This window comes from Corvus cornix, chromosome 5 (genome assembly GCF_000738735.6).
Source record: "Corvus cornix cornix isolate S_Up_H32 chromosome 5, ASM73873v5, whole genome shotgun sequence".
Classification (NCBI taxonomy): Eukaryota; Metazoa; Chordata; class Aves; order Passeriformes; family Corvidae; genus Corvus; species Corvus cornix.
Genome location: NC_046335.1, coordinates 3,047,440 through 3,067,104, shown reverse-complemented (window position 1 = coordinate 3,067,104; position 19,665 = coordinate 3,047,440). Strand labels below are relative to the sequence as shown.

General features: G+C 50.3%; 1 protein-coding gene across 1 annotated transcript in view; it reads right to left on the bottom strand.

Moving 5' to 3' along the window:
* SAMD4A (sterile alpha motif domain containing 4A) overlaps positions 1-14,565 on the bottom strand; it is a 99,077-nt gene extending 84,512 nt beyond the window's left edge. The window contains 2 exon segments of the mRNA XM_039552111.1: positions 13,553-14,154; positions 14,427-14,565. Coding sequence (XP_039408045.1) covers positions 13,553-13,748 — 196 coding nt within the window. The 5' untranslated portion in view covers positions 13,749-14,154; positions 14,427-14,565.
* Between the last annotated feature and the right edge of the window lie 5,100 nt (positions 14,566-19,665).

Genomic DNA, 19,665 nt, shown 5'->3' with positions numbered 1-19,665 from the left:
CAAGGGTGGCCTGACCAAAGCAAGGTGTGTTTTGGTCACACGAATGCTGTGGGCTTGCTGCAGGAAAAGCAGGAAGAGCTTTGGGCTTCTTGTTACGCAGGAGGCCACAACGGGCAGCACAGCCAGAGCTGTGTGAAAACAGCTAAGTTTGTGGGTTTTTGATAAAGATAACACTCACCACTCTAAGCCTTAATAGTGAAACAAAAAGGTTTTGTGAAACAGTAAGGGGATCCCCCTCCCAAAATGCCAGCACCAAACTGGGACAGAGCAGCAGAGCTCACACAGACCAACTCAGATCCTGGGAGAAAAGCTCTCAGCACCCCTGGGACCCTGACATGGGTAAACCCAGATAAGTGAAGTGATAAGGACTCAAAACCCAGCACCCCCAGAGGGGTTTGCCAGCCCCTGAAGGATCCAAGGACACCTTCATCACACCTTGACCTGCCACAAGCCCTCTTGGGGCATGCGGGAAAGCAAGCAGAACTAAATTAAACCTTGGCTTTTATAGGGCTCCCCTTTCTCCTTGGACAAAAAAAGGGAAAAAAAAAATCCCCAAGCACATATTTTTATTTATCAAGATTCCAGCAGGCTCTTTTCCTGCCACATCCCTCTCAAAGGTTGTACTGAGGATTGCACTAATTTTAAGTCTACAGAGAAACAGGCTTTCCTCTGCTTTCACACTGGAATTAGTTACGCTCAGCCCGACCTTGCATTATTTTTAAGCTCTGCAACATTAAAAGAAAATTAGGGAGACTTGTTAAATCCCTTAAAAGGTAAAACAACCCTATTGCTCCAGGTTTACACACACAAAAAACACAAACCCAAACCAAAAACGAGCTCTTAAATCACAACTACTGCTTTAATGTGGTAGGATTTAGTCTTATATTTTAAATTCATTCATTTCTCGTTCACTCAAACAATCACACCAGCTTTAATGAGCTCTCCCTATGAAAACGCCAACTACAAAGGATGACATTTGCTCATGTTCCAGAGCTCCATACACCTCGAAAGGAAATCCTAAAGCATCGTGTGCTTCTTAGCAGCCAGATTACCAGCTTTTAATCCTCTCTGCCAGATGTATTTTTAATCTTTTTGCGTGTAATAAAGCAAATTAGTGTAATTGTATGGGTAAACTGAATCAAAATAGGCACACAAGATTAAAAAAACCCCTGAATTTGGTTATGTTTTGCAGATCTGGCAACTAACAGAGCTGGGGGCTGAATTCAGCTTTGCAGGTACTGGCAGAAGGAGAAGCTGCTGCAGGGTGAGTGAGGAGCTTCATCAGCCCTTGGCCACAAGTCAGGGATTCGTTTCTCCTCTGGGTCCCCTGCAAGGGACCACACCAGCTCTTGGATGAGCAATCACAGCATGGTTTGGGTTGGAAGGGACCTTAAAGACCATCTCATTCCACCCCTGCCATGGGCAAGGGCACCTTCCACTATCCCAGGTTGCTCCAGGCCCCATTGAAGTTGCTCATCCCTCCAAATTTACACCAGTCTGGCTGTCTCAAGCCACTCCCTTAACTCATTGCGTGGGTTCTTTGCTATCAGCAGGTTAGACGGGATACTGGGAATAAATTCTGGGCTGTGAGGGTGGTGAGGCCCTGCCACATGTTGCCCAGAAAAGCTGTGGCTGCCCCATCACGCGTCTTCGCACAGAAGCCACCCTGCTACCAAAACCTTTCCAAGCAAACCCAATACAGCCCAGGAAAAGGGATTGCCCAGCCAGCAAGGATTCTGCAGTAGTTCACTAGGGCTGTGGGCTGGACCCCCAGCCATCACACATTGATTATTGACTGCTCAGGGCAGTGGGAGAAGACACCAACTATTTCCTCCTTAAAAACAGAAACCAACTGAAAATCAGTGCTGACATCCAGTTTGGCTTCAGGAGGGATTTAAAGAACTTGGGCTTCTTCATTCCCTAATCCCACACCATGCTTCCCCACTACCAACCAGGATCGATTTCTAACAATGCAAAAGCATCTGCCCACATTTTTGCAATTTTTTCAGACCCGGCAGAGAGCACCCTCCCCTTTCTGTAGGGTTAATCTAAAGAACAGTTGCCAAAATGCTGAGAACACAGTGGAACAATAGCTCCTCTGATGAAATTCCTCCACTCCATAGAGAAACCAGTATCCTCCAGCTGCTGTGGCTTGTCCAGAGAGATCTCCGAGTGTTTACCCGCTCCCATAAATAAAAGGGGAAAGAAAAAAAAAAAAAAAGATGACAAACTCAAAGATTCGAGTGCAGCTTGCAAAAAATGACTGCAGAGCCCTGCCATCTAACCACAACACGAGTTATATTAATGCAACATTTGCCTTGTGTGAAATACAAACCCACGACATCAGTGGAGGGAGGGCAACACCGGCCACCTGTCCTGGGGATAGGGACTCGCTATGCTTATCAGCACAGAGACCACTTCCAGCAGCTCCTTCCCTTTAAACCCTCATTCTCAGTGGAATCTCTGATCAGTCATTTATAAAAGCCAGGAAGCCAGGCTGGACAGCTGAATTACAGCAGCTATTATCCACGTATGCCTGAATACCAGCAGACACCTTTATTTATAAAGGCTCTCCGGCTGACCGAGATTTGACATCGGCTACAAAAAGCACTCAGCATCCAACTGGCTGCTCCAGAAGAATGTGAGGAGAGGTTGGCGAGCACGGGCTGAGCAGACACCTTTACACAGCTTCCCTGCTGCTGCCATGACTCCTAACCCAGCAGGTTTAAGTAATTGATTTCTTGAGCAGATACACAGAGTTGCACACCTTTGCCTCTTCAGCTATGGATTCAAATGCATTCATCCCTAATTCTGAAATATTCAGAGTATTTTATCAGGCCTATCCTCTCTCTTTTTAGGGTCTCTGCACTTTCCAAGCTGCTGCTTGTTGCTTGTTCACCTTTAGACTCATTCCTACCTGTGAGCTCATTTTCCATGAAAATTGGGAACCCACAGCACACAGGTAATGCAAGTGCAAGGGGATGGGAAGGGAGAAGGTGATTAAAAAAAACCAGTCGCTTGCAGCAGATTTTCTTTAGCTCTGACTGCCTCAGTGACAACCCCTGATAACAGACGGTGACCAAAGTGTGAATTCTGCTTTAAATTGACAGAATTCCCATGAGCAGCACATGCAAGCACAGCCCACAGGGCTCAGCTGGGCCAAGGAAGGCTCTAAGTACTCGTATGTTCCCATCACACTCCTGATCTACTGTAATAACCTGAACCAGGAGCTGGCACCTCTGCCAGGACACAGAGATTGGATCCAGCCCCCCACAGGGCTCCAAGGGCTGTCCTGAGCCTGCCAGCACAGTCACTGTAAGGAAGGGATTTCCTTGCCTCGTTCCTCATTTCTTAAGCAAGGACCACTGAAAGCATCCTCCTTTGACCTCCAAAAGCATCCCTGTTCAGCCTGGAGAAAGGAGGCTCCAGGGAGACGAGACCTTACAGCCCCTTCCAGTGCCTACAGGACTTATGAGAGAGCTGCAGAGGGACTTTGGACAAGGAACGGAGTGACAGGACAAGGGGAATGGCTTCCCACTGCCAGAGGGAAGGGGTAGACAGGATATTGGGAAGAAATTCTTCCCCATGAGAGTGGTGAGGCCCTGGCACAGGGTGCCCAGAGAAATTGTGGCTGCCCCATCCCTGGAAGTGTCCAAGGCCAGGCTGGACAGGGCTTGGAGCAACCTGGGATAGTGGAAGATGTCCCTGCCCACCACAGGGGTTGGAACAAGGTGAGCTTTAAGGTCCCTTCCAGCCCAAATCATTCTGGAAGTCTGTGATTCTTCCTGCTTGCAGCACCATTGCATTCATCCCTCCCTCCCACTGCAGCCAAACCCCCAGCACCAGACTGAGCTTGAGCACAACTCTTCAGCTAAAATTCCCTTCAGGTGATGGAAATTAGAGGGCTGACAGCAGCAGGAGAGCCAAGTGACCTCGGGCATCCTTCACAGCACAACCTGGAACTCTGGGGAAGTTTCCCAGGTCCCCCGAGGGGCTGCTGGATGGGATCCCCACAGTGCCACCCTTGAGCCCCTAGCAGCAGTGTCAGGAGCTGTGTGCTGTCCCTGTGCTGCAGAGTAAGTTGTTATGGTTACTGGAGGGTTTGTTGGGCTTTTTTTCCTCCCCTCTTCTAAAAAGAATTCTTATCAGTTTAACATAATACCACCAGTTAATAACAATTCTTATCGTAGAAGGTCAGTCAGGTAGTTATAACTCAACATTTCATCTATGTTTGCATTATCTGGAGGGAAACAGCCAGGGGACTTTGTTTTTTTTCTTTAATAATCCACTTCTTTGGAACTATAAGATTTAAAAAAAAAAAAAACCTATCCAGAACCAAGCTGACCCCGTGGCAATTTGAGCACACTGGGGAACAGACAGAAAAAAGGAAGAAAAATCACACTGATGTTTGCTGCATGAAAAACGAGGAATATCCCAACAGGAAAACTGAAAAGCAGGAGAATGCATGGACATAGACTGCAGCTGCTGCAGAAACACCATGTTCTACTTGTAAATGTCAGATCAGCCAAGTTTTGCCACAACAAAAGTTGTGGGTTTTTCCCACTGCATTTTTCTCCCCAGTTTCTTCCTTCTTCAATTCCCATTACTGATGGGGGACAGAGAAAAGGGGACAACAAGAAAAAACCCAATGACAAGAAGAACTGATGTGTGATGCTCAGGGTTAAAAACACCAAAAAAAAAAAGAAAAAAAAAATGCAGTGGCAGGGAAAGTAGGTTGTAAGATGCTTCCAGCTAAACCTGGTTAAACCCTGTTTTATCCACCCACTCAATTTCTTCTTATAACAATTAAAACTCCAAACACAACACATGCCCATTCCCCATGAGGCAACAGCATAGCCAAGGAGCAGGAGAACTAACTGGTTAAAAGACAGGCAGGTTTGTGGCTTGTCTGAAACAAGTTTTATCCAAAAAAAAAAAAGCAATCTGGAATTAATTATTTGTGAGGATCAGTAACAGAAGAGAAGCTTTCTGAAGCACCCTGCGCTTCTAAAGCAGGGCAGCCTTGCTTGAGAGCAAAGAGTAAAGCAGAGCTGCTGAATCCTGCAGACAACAGTCACAATATTAACATTATTTTAAGTAAAATAACATCTCCAGGCATGATAGCTCAACAAGCTGGGCCACGTCCAGCTCCTGCAAGTAACAGGGAAGGCTTGCAGGGGTTGTGGCAGGAGCTGGCTCAGCCCTTGGTGCAACAGGGCCGTCTCAGTATCATCCATCCACGTTTTCCATCACAGACAGTCCCTTGTCCACAACACAAAATGACCCTGAGTTTGTGGCAGCCCCTTTCTCTGCCCCATGGATTATTCTGATAGAATACAAGAAAGTTTTTGCACTGCAGCTCAAGCACTGCAAATGCCCTGAGAGTCTGCCAAGGGCAGCAGCCAGGATTAATGGTAGAGAAATACATGGTTTACACCCCGGGTTCAGCACAGAGAGCAGAAATCTACAGGCATCATCAGCAAGCTCCAGACAGGAGTGCTGAGCCCAGGAAGCCTCAGCTGAGGTGCTGCACCATACACCTGCACAGAATCCATCAGAGAAACCAGGCTAAAATTCAGACACCTTTACCAAAACCCTTGATACATCCATGCCATGGAGTCACTGCATATAAATACATCAATAAAACCCCACACTCTGAACAGGGCATATGACAGGTGACCCTGTGCTGGTAAATCCTTCACTTAGAGCTCCTCTTTTTTAGCCAGATGTGTTTGTGTCCTTCACAGAGAGGCGAGGAGAAGCCCATGCACCTGCCTCACACAGCCAACTCCTGCCAGGTACAAAACAAACTGGGTTTCTGCCTCTGGAGCTAGCCCACACCCTGACCAGGCTCATTTTCTGCTCAGTTCCCAGAAGCAGAGCAAACAGAGTTGCAGGGCTGTCACACTGTGGATGAGACCATCCCATGGTCTGCTCCATGAGAGAAAATCCATCTTGCAATCCCCCTCTGTGTCAGAAACACAACTCCCTCTGCCCACAAAACCCCTTCCAAAGAACAGCCAGCAACACCTTCTCCAACAGAGATCCCCAACCCTGTTTTGATGAGATCCTGCCCTTCCACTTAAAGCATCTCCTGCGGAAGAGGAAGTCGGGAACGGATCTGCTCACTCCAACCTCAACTTTATTTGTAATTACTGGGCCAAGATGGAAAGCCACTGGTTTGGCTGTTTGCCATTGTCAAACTTGCACTCAGCAATGACCTCTGCAAATCTCTAGGTCTCTTCTCAGGACCAGAGCACTGCAAAGATAAACACACCATTTTTTTTAAGGGAAAAGGGATGAACATGCAAGCCTGGGGATCCCTTGCATCAGACCTGCAGCCTCTTGTAGATCCCTCAGCAGCTCTTGCGTAACCAAGAGTTAGTAAAATAGTAATGGTCTTGTTTATTCAGTGAAAGTAGAAAATACAAAGGGCACACGCACACCCAGGGGTAGATTTGCACAAACACACAATTCATGTGAGGGCTCATCCCACCACCCTTGGGGCTTTTCTGCAGACAAAAAGGGCTTCAAACACAACAACCTGTGCTTTGTGTGGGCTCCTGCACTTAGCCAGCTCCGTGCAAGAAGTGGGGAGGAGACTGGGGCGATTGGAACCCCAAGACAGGGCACTGCAGTACAGCAGCTTCTTCTCTCTCTGATGAATTCATCCCCAGGGTTGGGGTGCAGAGGCAGTGCAAGGGGTGCCCTTTCTCCCAGCAGTTATCTGTGGTAACATTAAACACGAGCTCGACGCTGGAGTGCTAAAGCACTGACGGATGCATCCTAAAATAAAGCCGGCGTTCACGCTAATTACTATTTCAGTTACGCTGATTGCAAACGTAACTCCAGCTTGGTAAAAAGTGGCTTTCATGGGCTACAAATGAAATAAAGGTGGGGTTTTTTTTGATGGAACATGAGAAGAAGAAAGGGCAAAGCTTGAGAAATTGTAGGGAGATGGGAATTTGCACCGTGATCCACAACCTTCATCAACTGGTTCAGGGAAACTCTGCAGGAAAATTTGGCTGACCAGAACATCAACTACTTTAAAAGCAACTGGTCCAATTGCAAATATAAAATATAAACGGTGAAATGGTCATGCAGCTTTGCTCAGATTTTGAGGTCTAACACACCAAAGGATGCAACTGTGCAGAGGATCATCCACCGGCCACAGCCCAAGCTACGAGCAGAGCGCTTTCCCCACTCATCCATTTAATTTCGTTTGCAGATAAGTGTATTCACAAACCAGATTATTTTAATTGATGGCTCTACAGCTGATTCCTATTCAGCTCTCGATCTAAAGCTGTCCTCAACCTCTCCCATCAATCCATATCTTGACAGTGATGCTCTGTGTGCTTCCTCTCCTTCACCAACATCCTCCCCGCACCCACTCTGGTGGGACAGAACTTCAACTCTGCTGCTTTTCCAAGCACAAATGCGAGATACCTACACAGAAGGAATCAAGGAACAAGCTGGTCCAGGCAGAGAATTCCAGCTCAGGTCTGTGGTGATACATGAAATGGTTCTCTGCATCTTTCACATGCACTTCAACAGTGGGATTTTTCCCAACTGAAGTCAGTGGGGAAATGAACCCTGGCACCAGGCCCCTCACTGAGCCATGAACTACCTGAGAAAATGGTTACAAGGTCACTGTAAAGTATGGAAAGGTCTCTGGGAGAAAGCAGCCCACCCACGGGCAACCCTCTTGCACCACACCATGCTCCAGGCAGCAAACCATGCTCTTACGATTAGTTAACTTTTTCCTCCCCACTTTAGGCATTACTACCTAAAAACTACTACCCTGGCAAGCTCTGCCACCCCCATCCAAATGACCTGGCCCTCATTCATTAGCTCTGCCTATGGAGGACACCTTGCCATTCATGCTGCCAAAATTTTGGGAGCAAGAAAAGGGAGTATCTCCTTACTCCTCTAACTGCAAGGGGCATGTGCCAGGAATGACAAGGGAAGGAATTTTTAAGCAAATAGGAGAAAATACAGAAGAACAAAGTGCAAGCCCAGTAGAGTCTCCCCTAGGTCCCAGCACTGGGCTGAGGGGGCAGCAAAGGGGAGCCTTTGTAATGCCACACCACAGACCTTCCTCCAGCCAGCAGTGCTTCCCACAGCCACTCTGGAAAGCATCCCTAAAAATAAAAATAGCTTTGAATCACAAGAGAACACTGGGTGTGCAGCCGGGCTTAACGCCCCTGGCTAACACCACTCTGTACTTCTGTACCCCTCCCCTCGGTATTTTCCAAAAATCCCAGCACTGATAGCATTTAGCCCTCAAGTTTGCAAACAAAGCCTGGGAAAGATGTGTGGCAGCAGGTCAAGCACCAGCAGGCAGGTTAAAAGCAAGTGTCCAACAGCTCAGGAGATCTGAGGTTTGCCCAGGTCACCCAGAGAAGCTTGGGCTGTCCCATCCCTGGAAGTGTTCAAGGCCAGGTTGGATGGAACTCTGAGCAGCCTGGTCTGGTGGAAGGTGTCCCTGTCTGAGGGGTTTGAACGAGATGATCTTTCAGGTCCCTTCCAACCCTTCTGTGAATCTCTTCTGTGATTCTATGATCTCTCCATTTATGAGTCCCAGCTCCTAATTTTTAATGAGCAGAGCTGGCAGGGCTGCTCACATCACTCTCCAAGCAGAGACGAGTGTGTGGAATGACCACACAACGCCAAAGTCCAGCCCTGCACTTAGAACACCCTATCACTTCCACTAAGCACAGGCTAAGCTCCTTACCCCATCCTCCTCCTGGGATGCCTCCTGGGCTCCTCCAGTCCCACTGTGTGACAGCCCAGCAATGCCCTCACACAGCCCAAGGACATTTAAACTAGAGCTCAGCATTGCAGTGCAACTGTAAGCCAAGAAAAAAAAAAAAAAAAAAGGGAAACACCTTCACACTGGGCACTGGGACGATTTTCCATCGGGGGGGGTCACTGGGGATGAACTACAAAATTTGCACAGTGCAGGGGTAGCAGCTTCCTGATGGGCTGGGAGACTGTCTGTGGCTGGGGTGGCAGCAATAGATGCAGGGCTGGAGCCACAGGGAGCTAAGGACATAAGCAGCAAGGTCTGCAGGAATATGTAATACCTTTTAATAGACCAGCCGGTACAGTCAGGGAAAAAACCCTCACAACCACACAAGCCCTCCTTTGAGCTGGTGGACCTTCGTGCCTGGCCATTTTTTCCAGCTGCATCACTTGGTCTATTAAAAGACATTACAGCTCCCTGCAACCCTTGTCCCTTCCTTTGGCCAGTCCTTCCCAGGATGAGCAATGTAGGTCATCCTGATGCTCCCCTTGTGATACCTGACAGCCTGCTGAAATGAAATAAAGATTTTGGCCCTCACATGTGGAGCGGTTAATGTCCTGTGCACAGGCCAGAGAAAGGCTGTTGTCCTTTAAGGCCAAGAGCTTAAAGCTGTCACTGCTTCCATCAGTGCATGTGGGTGTTTGGACACCGGGAGGACCTACAGGAGTCTTTGGGCAACTCTGTCAACCTTGCAGGAGCGAGGAAGCCACGGCTGGTGGGGTGGGATGTGGGACTAACTGCTTTGGAAAAAAACCCCACAGGGACACTTGAGGAGATGAAAGGAGAAGCACATTCTGCACTCAACGTCCAAAGCCTACGGACCACGTTTCATGGATTCAGCCCGCACACCTCCTTACTGGGTCTGTAGCTCACAGAGCAGCCATTCCCAGCACCCCTGGGTGCCTCAGGAGGAGCACAGGTCCCATTCCCACCATAAGGCACACCCCACTCCTGCCTGACCTTTACTGGTAGCTTAGAGGAGGTCACTGCGTCCTGACGGCTCCGAGCAGCTGGGACTGAAGCTGCCCAGCAAGGCCAGGCTGGAAGGAAGGAAGGAAGTTATAGCAGGCTTTTAAATAGTGCTATGCAATACCTGAAACTTCTATTTCTGTGCACAGATAATATGGTTTCCATATTCTCCTCCTTCTCTGCGGACCAAGCCATTCACGCTCAAATTGAATTAACAACAACCCACACTCTTCACCAGTTTGAACCAGTGAAGCCACTGTGTAGGACAACCCCAAGCTGTACACTTCACCTAATGAAGAACATATAGATGTCCTTCCATGTTTGCTTCCCACTCCTATTTTCCCTTTATAACCAAGTGATGGATTGAGGGCGGTCTCGCAGCCCCCTGAGCAGCCCCCACATCTCCGTGTTCCCCCAGACACCAGAGCAACTTCCTGCAAGACATCCCTGATCTGAGGCTGGCAACAAGGTTTCATCCATCCCTCCAGCCTTAGGCAGGGATCCAGAGAACCATGGAATCAGGAGGCTCCTCAGGGCTTTCTGAGGGTCATACACAGCTGTACACAGCAGAACCACGCTGGGTTTGCAGTACTAATGAGCAGGGCTTGGCTGTCGTTATGAAAATACTCTCACACTTGGGAAAAAAAAAAAAAGATAGAACTCCTTCAAATGAAATAGACTTGTTTCTCTGTGGCAATTAACTAGTTAAAAAGAGTTATTTTTCTTCCTTGAGTTTTCCCACTACATCTGCCATTCATCAGACCTCTCATCTGGAGTCTACCAGGCAAGAAACAACCTGGACACCTTTACTGAAATGGATTTTCCTCTGTGCCTGGTCCACACACCTGAAGGCTCTGAGCCCAGCACCACCAGTCAGAGAGGATCTCAAAGCTCTGATCTCCCTTTGGGATCCCTCCTGATGCCTGTTGTTGGTGATATTTCCAAGGATGGTGCTCATCCACCACGGACCACAGCAAGGCTGCCACCTCCTCCTAAGGACCATCACCTAGGGGTGACATTCCAGTTTTTCCACCTCCCCACAGGGTTGGGACATGCAACAGGTCCTGCACGTCTGAAACAACTCAATTCTCACGAGGACCCAGTGTAATTCCAACACCTGCTCCAGTACGTTAGCCCAGCATGTTACATTCAGCTGGTGACACCCCTTCCCAGACAGTGGATTTCACAGAAAGGGAACATCCCCTGCCTTACAGCCAGCCCCCACCAGGAGTACCAGTGGGGCACCTACAAGCAGGGAGCCAGCATTTCCAAGGCAGCAAACACCTGGAAAATGTACCAGGAGACACCTCAGGCCCCAGCCCAGGAGGGAATCAAGCCCAAATTAGTTATGCAAACGCCAGGATTCAAAAAGTAATGAGTAACACAAGGTTCAATGATGACGCTGCTGTTCAGGACTTGGTGTGATTCCATTGCCAGGCAAGTGACAAGTGCCAGGCTGCCAAACAGGCATGGAACAGGAACGATTTAAGGAATTCAGGTGGTTTTAGGAAGGCAGCACTAACACAGGAGACTAAATGCTATTTCCTAACTGAGCCTGATTACAAATCTCAGCTGACCTTCCCTCCACTGCAACAGGATTGCCTGGAAAAGCGCGTGTCTTGCTCTGCAGCATGCATGGATATGTCCATCCCATGGGAAAGCCATACAGAGGGGAGTTTGGCGAGAAAGAGGAACTCAACGGATCCAGGTTTTGGCATCAGTTACAAATGCCCTGGAGGAAGAGATCATTTTTGGAAGGCAAGCCAGGGAGAGCTCAGGCAGCTCCACCAACGCAGCAAGGGCCAGGCAGGAGGCTGGATACCAATCTCCACATGCAGGAGAAATCCTCACACCCAGCAAGGTCAACAGGATTACAGGGGCAAGCAGGGATTGCTCGCACGAGAGGAGATGGGAAGGGCCCAAGCCCTGGTCTGCACCCTGGCTTACACGGAGCAAACGCCACCACACAGGCGGCCCTACGTGACTCTGTGTCCAGGACCGCTTCAGAGCCCTGTTTTCCTTCACAATTCGCCTTTCCTGATGGCAGGAGACCAATCACCCCCTTCCAATTCCCTGGCCAGCTGAGGGGACATGGCTCCCACCAAGCCCACAGCTGGAATGAAAAGCTGCGATGCCAATAAAAATATAAAATTAAAAATATATTGCTCACACCAACTCGCAGAGGGAATCGCAGCAAATCCCGTGCTGAGGCTGGCACAGGAAGCTGCAGATTTATCCTGGAGCAGCCGAGTTTGGAGAACGTGTTCCCTCCCGGCCCCCCCCCGGGGCCTCCCCACCCAAAGGGATGGATGAGGTTCATCCCTTCAGCTGTTTATAAAAGCAGCAGTATTGCGCCCAGACGCACTCGGCAGCATTCCTCCCTCTCATTCCTGCGAGCTATATAAGGGAACGGCCAATTCCAGCCTCGCTCCCCTGTAGCCAGCCCCGATCCCTTTGCGCCGGAGCAGCTCCAGGCTTGGTTTCCTGCAGAAGGACTTAAATCCGTCCTCAGTGGAACACGGCGCTGCGCTGGACCTTGTCATCAAATGGCAGCGCAGGCAGCTGCCAAATCCTGCCGGCTCGGTGCTCTAATAGGGAACAGCTGGAGAAGGACCCTGCATTCCTCCCGCCCCGTCCACACCGGGGGCTCTGTTCGGGATCCGGCCGCAAGATTTCCACCCATCACGGAACGCAGCCGGCCGCTCCCCGGCACTGCTCTGCCAAGCACAGCCCAAAACCCAAGAGCTTCCAGTCCCCTGGGATTTTAAATCAAAGGGGTGCTTAGGAACGGGAGGGTTGCTTTGCTTTTTATGGGTTGCAGGATTTTTTTTGGGGGGGGCGGATATTTTTTTGGGAGGCGTTGGAGAAACAGAACTACGCAACTAAATGACATTTTGCCTTCCCTACCGACCCTCTGTAGTACAAAAACTCTACTTTGAGCAACTTGCATCCCTGTGTACATCCACACTCAGGAACACACACATCTGTAACACACCCCCCATAAATAAATACGGGAACACACGGTGCAATTCGCACGGCGCTTGTGCCATTCCCATCCTGCTCCAACTCCCGTTTACTTTGGAGGAGTTGAGCAACTTGTAATGGCGAATAAATAAAAGAAAAATACACTTTTGGTAGCCACGCACATTTTCTGTCCTGCACCCTGCACGCTCAGTAACATGAAACAGTCCACTCATATTTTCTTAGAGCTCTGCTGAAACACAAGGGGGTATTCAGAGCCGCAGGAAAAAAATGCGTCCAAACAGGATCTGAATGATGAAATAGGAATTGCCACATTTAACAGAAAAAAAAAAAAAAAAAGGATAACCCAGTTGCCCAGACCTTTATACAATAACAGTTCGTCTGAGGTAGCAATGGGCTCCTTCTGCATGTTGCAGAGAGCAAAGCAAGCCACGTTGCCCAAAAGAAGCCTAGAAAATCCAGACTCTACGTGACCTGACTTACTTATTTCACAGGAAACTGCATGGAAGGAGAAAGGGGGGGCACGGGGGAGAGAGGAAAAAAAAAAGCCACCAATCATTCATGCTACCGTAGTTACACCACGCCATGGAGCGGAGTAGTTTGCTGTGAAAAACCAAACTGAAATAAGCCAAACCCCGTTCGGAAAATAAAACGTGAGCAGAGAAGCCGTTCCCGCAATCGAGCTGGGGGAGCCCCCGGCTCCCAAACCGCACCCGTTTCTTGGGTGTATTTTTGAAAATTTCGACGGCATTAGAGCATCGCCCGAGAAGGCTCGCAGCAAACGCCACCACTCACCGGGGTTGTTGGCCTCCCCTTCGAGGATGTGGAGCTCGGTGCAGTCTGCCAGGGAGTGCTCGAGGCAGAGCTGGAGGAAGCGAGCCTGGGTCCGGCTGACGCGTTTGAGCAGGGAGAGCAGCGCAACAGTCTGCTCGCACTCGTTCCAGCCCTTGAACCACCCGGCCAACACGCCAACCTGGTCTCGGAACATCATGGTGAGCCGGAGGGACAGCTCTGCGGGGAGAGAATAAATAACCGGGACAGCCTCCCTGCCCCGGCGCCGCTGCCGCCACCGTGCTCGGGTCAGGGGTATTAAAAATAAAAATAAAAATAATAATAATAAAAATAATAATGATTTAAAAAAAAAAAATCTCCTTTGCGACGCGAAGGGCGGGTTTGGTTTCTGGACGCAGCTCTCGGCCTGGGCTGGGTTTTTGCTCCCTCTCTTCTGGCTTCGGTGCAGCGCTGGATTCCTGGAGGGAGGGAGCGAGGGAGGGAAGGAGGGAGGTGGTGGGGCCGAAAAAAAAAAAGAAAAAAAAAAAAGCCAAAAAAAGGAAAATCCCAGCGTCAGGGCTGCAGCCAGCGAGGGGAACGACCTCCTCCCGGCGGGGGCTTCACACCTGGAACAGAGAGAGGAGGGGGCGTCAGGGGGGCTGCAGGAGGACGAGGAGGAGGATGGAGAGGAAGGCTCGCACTCAGCCCGCTGCCTTCCTCCCACTCCTCATCCAACGCGCATTCCCACACCGTCACCGCGATCCCCCCACATCCAGCACCGCCATTTGGGGGGGGGGGGAAGCACCCAGCACACCCCCCCCCCCCCCCCGACTGCAGCACAGTTCCCCCCCCCAAAAGTTCTCCCCCGCGCACACACACCGTATAACAACACACTCACCTGACTCATACCGGCCCCGGCGATCGGGGGAGGAGGGGGGCGGCGCGGCGTTTTAAGGTGGCCGTGCCATGTCCATGGGATGAAGGGGGGGGAAACGAGGGAAGGAGGCGGGAAAAGGGAAAAGGGAAAGGGGAGGGGGGGGGGGGGACGCGCGCGCGCTCCGCGGCGCGAGACTGAGCCGGCCGCGCGCCGGGCCCCCGCTCCCCCATGTCGCTCATTTGCATACGAGTGACGTCATCGGAGGGTGGGCGGGGCCGAGCCGCGCAGCCGGAGGGGGGAGCCCCGAGGGGGACGCGCGTCCCCCCTGTGTCCCCTCTGCCCCCCCCGCCCTTCCCGCGGGAATTTTGGGCGCTCCTCCTGCAGCGGCAGCGCTGGAAAACGCGCTCCGGGTCCCCTCCCCGCGCCGCAGCCGCCTGCGGATCTCCCGCTGGAGGAAACCACCCTCTAGTGGGCTGCGGGGTAATGGCAGGGGGCGATGTTTTGGCGGGGGGAAGAAACGCCGCTTTGGGTTCTGGTAAATGGGGCATCGTCCCCAAATGGTGATTTTTAAAACTTTGGTTTTTTTTTTTTTTTTTTGCGGAGTTTTGCGTGTTAGATATACGTGTTAAATATACATGGGTTAACCCTGTCAAGCACCAAGTGTGCAGAGAAGGACAGGATTTGAGTTCGGGGTTATTCATTTCCCCAGAGAGGGGCAGGATTTGTGTTTGGGTTATAATTTCCTGTACAGATTTTATTTTCCTTTATCATTTCTCATTTATTCCCCTTCTTTTTTCCTTTCTTTTATATATTTTTTAAAATTTATTTCTATCCCATTGCAAGGGGTGAGTGATACAGGTATACACAACAAGGGAAATGGGGGAGAAAAAACCCTAAGCACAAGTGTTTGCAAGAAAGTATCAAACACTGAACATAATCAAACATTTTATAAAGTAAAAATAAAGGTGTAAAGTGCTTTTATCTGTGGGCTTTTTATTTGTGGGAATATCTGCCATTTTTAAGCCATTTCCTCGTCTTGTCACTCCAGGTCATTGTCCAAAGTGTCTCTCCAGCTCTCTCAGAGCCCCTTTAGGAATCCCTTCCCCAAAATATCTGATCCATGCTCAGGAACAAGTGACACTGGTACCACTGCTCAGGGCAGTGGTGAAGTCCCTGTTCCTGGAGGGATTTAAAAGCTGTGTGGATGTGGCATTTGGGGACATGGGTTAGTGTTGGGCTTGGTAGTGCTGGGGGAATGGTTGGAATCAATGATCTTAGAGGGCTTTTCCAACCCTAACAATTCTATGATTCCATAATTCCACCATTGCCGCATCTCCCAGTCCTCATTACTTTGAGGACAGGGAAGCTCAGAGTTGGGAGACATGTCCAGGTGTCAGGAGATGGTCTGGGAGGGAGACATGATGGGATCATGGCAAAGGGGGGCTGAACCCCTCCACCACTGAGTCACAGAATCACAGATCTTAAAGCTCATCCCATTCCATCCCCTGCCATGGGCAGGGACAGCTTCCACTGTCCCAGGTTGCTCCAAGTCCCATCCAACCTGGCCTTGGACACTGCCAGGGATCCAGGGGCAGCCACAGCTTCTCTGGGCACCCTGTGCCAGGGCCTCCCCACCCTCACAGCCAGCAATTTCTTCCCAATATCCCATCTAACCCTCTGCAGTGGGAAGCCATTCCCCCTTGTCCTGTCACTCCAGGCCCTTGTCCAAAGTCCCTCTGCAGCTCTCTTGGAGCTGCTTTAGAAAAAGCAAAAAGTGGCTGTGTGCTCTGGTGGGGGCTGGAGAAAGGAAAACTCTGTGTTTGTGCATCCTTTGGTTGCTTTTTGAAGCAACACACGTGTCTGAATCTGCCCCTTTTGGGGGAAAAGTAGTAGGGGGGGAAACAAAGGCCACCTGAAATCACCTGGAACACCTGGTCCTGTGTGCTGGAGCATCAATCCCACAGCAGGATGATGAGATGAGGATCACCAGGTAGACATCAAGGGCAAATGGTCCATCTCACCACACTTGGAGTTTGCCTTTAGCTCTCAGTCTGTCTGGTGACTAATTAAACAAACAGGAGCTCCCTGCCAACAAACCCCGGCCATCTGCCTCGTCCTCCAGCTCCATCCCAATAAATGCTCTACCAAGGAGCCCCATTCCCCTCACCTAAGTGCTGACAGCCCTCCTGCTGCCGGGGTGTGCTTTGGGATGGCCCGTGGAGCCGTGAGGATGCACCATCTGCCGCGCCGGGTGCGCGTCTCGCGCGGGAACGCGGAGCGAGGCTCCGGCAGCACGAGGAGCTCCGGGTGGGAACGCCATGCGCTCACACCCCGCTAATTTAAGGGTTGCCAAGCTGGCTGTGCCAAGAACGCCTCCCAGGTTTTGCATTTTGCATGTCTAAAGTGGGAACGGCAGTGATGGGAAGGATATATATTTAGGGCTGAAGCAGCAAATCCATCCCCCTGTGAGGCTGGGTAGGGCGGTGGGAAATGGTGTCCCCCCACACCAGCAAGTCGTGGATGAAAAGAGTAAAAGGACCAAAGCCACAGTTTCTATCCTGTGCTCCAGAAGACACCAAGACCGTGCTTACTAATCCAAAAATAATCACCTGCCATTTAGGACCCCACAGTTCCTGTTCCCCAGAGTGTCCCAAGGAGGCAGCTGTGGAGGAGTGAGACCCTGACGTAACAGCACACGCCTGATGTTTGGAGGTTTCTATGGTAATTAAAAAATAGATCTGTGACCCGTGGAAGAAATTCCTTGCTGCATTCCGTGCTCTGCAGGGCGGGTGCAGATCATTGTGATGGAAGGATCCTCAAGCCGGCTGGGAGCAAATCTCCTTCCCTGACTGCAGTGGGGGGACTCACTAACACCCCGTGGCCAACTCTCTTCCCTGCCGATGGGGAATCCAAAGTGCAGCCCACGTGTCCTGGGAGCAAAGACACCCCATGCAAAACACAAGGCAGAGTGCGTGGAGAAGCAGGATAATTCTGTTTTATATGGTAATTCCTGTGGGACCTTGGGATCTTTGCAGATCCAGCTGGAGCATTTCTGCAGGGCTGCAAGTCCCTGGGTGGGAAGCAGAGGCTGTTACAGGGGCTGTGCATTGTCTGTGCTGTGGGCTGGGGCAGATCAGGTGTTGGCTTGGGGTGGGTCATAGAAAGGTCCCTTTCTGAGCTGAAAGGAACCCACAGGGATCATCGAGTTCAATTCCTGGCCCTGCACAGACACCCCAACAATCCCACCCTGTGCATCCCTGGGAACGTTGTCCAAATGCTCCTGGAGCTCTGGCAGCCTTGAGGCTGTGGCCATTCCCTGGGGAGCCTGTTCAGTGCCTAGCATCCTGTGGGGGAAGAACCTTTTCCTGATGTCAAACCTAAACCTTCCCTGGCACAGCTCCAGCTGTTCCCTTGGGTGCTGTCACTGAGAGCAGAGATCAGAGCTGCCCCTCCAATGCCCCTCATGAGGAACCTGCACCCTCTGTGCGGTCTCCCCTCAGCGTCCTCTTCTCCAGGGTCAGTACAGCAACATTTAGATTTCTGTTTACCATTTCAGAGGGAAAAAAAGAGGCCAGTGGTAATATTAGCCAAGCAGGTGGTCTAAGCAAATTAGTGAATCCTGAAGATTCCTGAGTTCAAAGGAAGCAGTTGCTCATCTCCGTGGAAGCTATCTGATAACATATTTAGCTGAAGAAAGGATGAGTGTATCCACCAGCACACAATGGCCCAGATTTCCTAGCTCATTAAACCCAAATATTAGTGAAAATACCGTGGTAGGCAGGCTGAGATAATTAAACACAACATCTCTTTCATTTGTTCCTAAACACAGTGTGGGAATTGGCCACTGGGATGGCAGCATTTCCGTTACCTTGGGTTCTGAAGTGGAGCTGTAAAATTCAGACAAAAAAACGCCCTTCCAAAAGCAAATGCACACTAAAAAGAAATATAAGGGGTTTTTTTTCTTAAGTAAACAATAAAACCTATGTGGGTCTGTATTTCCAAACTGGATGAGGTAGACATAAAAAAAAAAATCACAGAATCCTTGAAGGGTTTGGGTTGGAAGGGACCTTAAAGACCATTTTCCAGCCTTAATATGACCCTTTGTATGTATCAGCTCTCAGTGTGGATGTACAACCACTGTTTCTTAAGCCCTGTTAGTAGAAAACTAAGTGTTGCACAGCCCAAATCCTGGTGAAAGCAGCAGGGGCTGACTCCTCTGATGCTGGACTCAGCGATCACTGGGTGATGGGGGATGAGGGCTGGTAGGAAAAGCACATTTAACCCTCTGGCTTGAGCTGCAACCGCAGATCTGAAAGGGAAGGAGAAGAAGTGGCAGCACCTGGGTGCAAACACCTGGGGAAAGGAGCACTGGGAAATACTGGTCAGCATGGAAGGGCTGCTCACATTGTATTAGCCATTATGACAGTTAGCCATTGTCAAGGGGTTGCTGTGAGAAAATCCCATGTCCTCTCTGAAATGCTGGGAGAGCCCAGACATTGCCTCTCCAGCAGTGTCAGCTCTGCCCTGCACGCTTGATGAGTTGGCTCACAGGGACCCCAGGGACACAGAGCCAACAAAATAAATCAGCTTAACTAATGGTCCTCAAAAAACCACCCCTGGCAAATGGATCACAGGCTGCTCTCACGCCTGGAGATGCCAACAGAATCGGTGATGAAGAGGAGCCCAGGAAGAAGGGGATGCAAAAGTGGATGTGAAGGATTTCCAGTGAGTTTCACTGGGCTCTGCCAGTTTCAAACAACCCCTTGAATATAAATATTGCAAAACCTCATCGTCCCATCAACAGCAAGTGAGCATTTGCAGAATGTGCCTTTGCAGGACTGAGATCCTTCTGTGTGTTGGCCTTCAGGGCAGCCTGGTTATTGGTGCTGGATTGTGGGTTACACGAAACACGTCCCATTCCATCCTTTCCAGCCATTGGCATGGGCACAGAGAACAGCTCTACTCACACCTGGCATGGGTCTGCACCCCCGAGTAGCTCTGGGCCCCTCTTCATGCACATCAATACCCCATAAATGCTTGCCAGCCAGACAACTCCCTGCATGGCCGTATTCCATAGCCAGCCTCATGTTTACCTACAACACTCCGATTTTTCCAACCGTTTCCAGCCGGCACTCAGAGCAGCTTGTTGTAGGACTTGGAGCTGACTGAGGCTGTGTTGCAAGCAGATGGCCCTGATGAAACAAGACACTGATCCCCAAGGAGGCACCATGCAACGGAGCTGCTCGACTCCCCGGCTCCA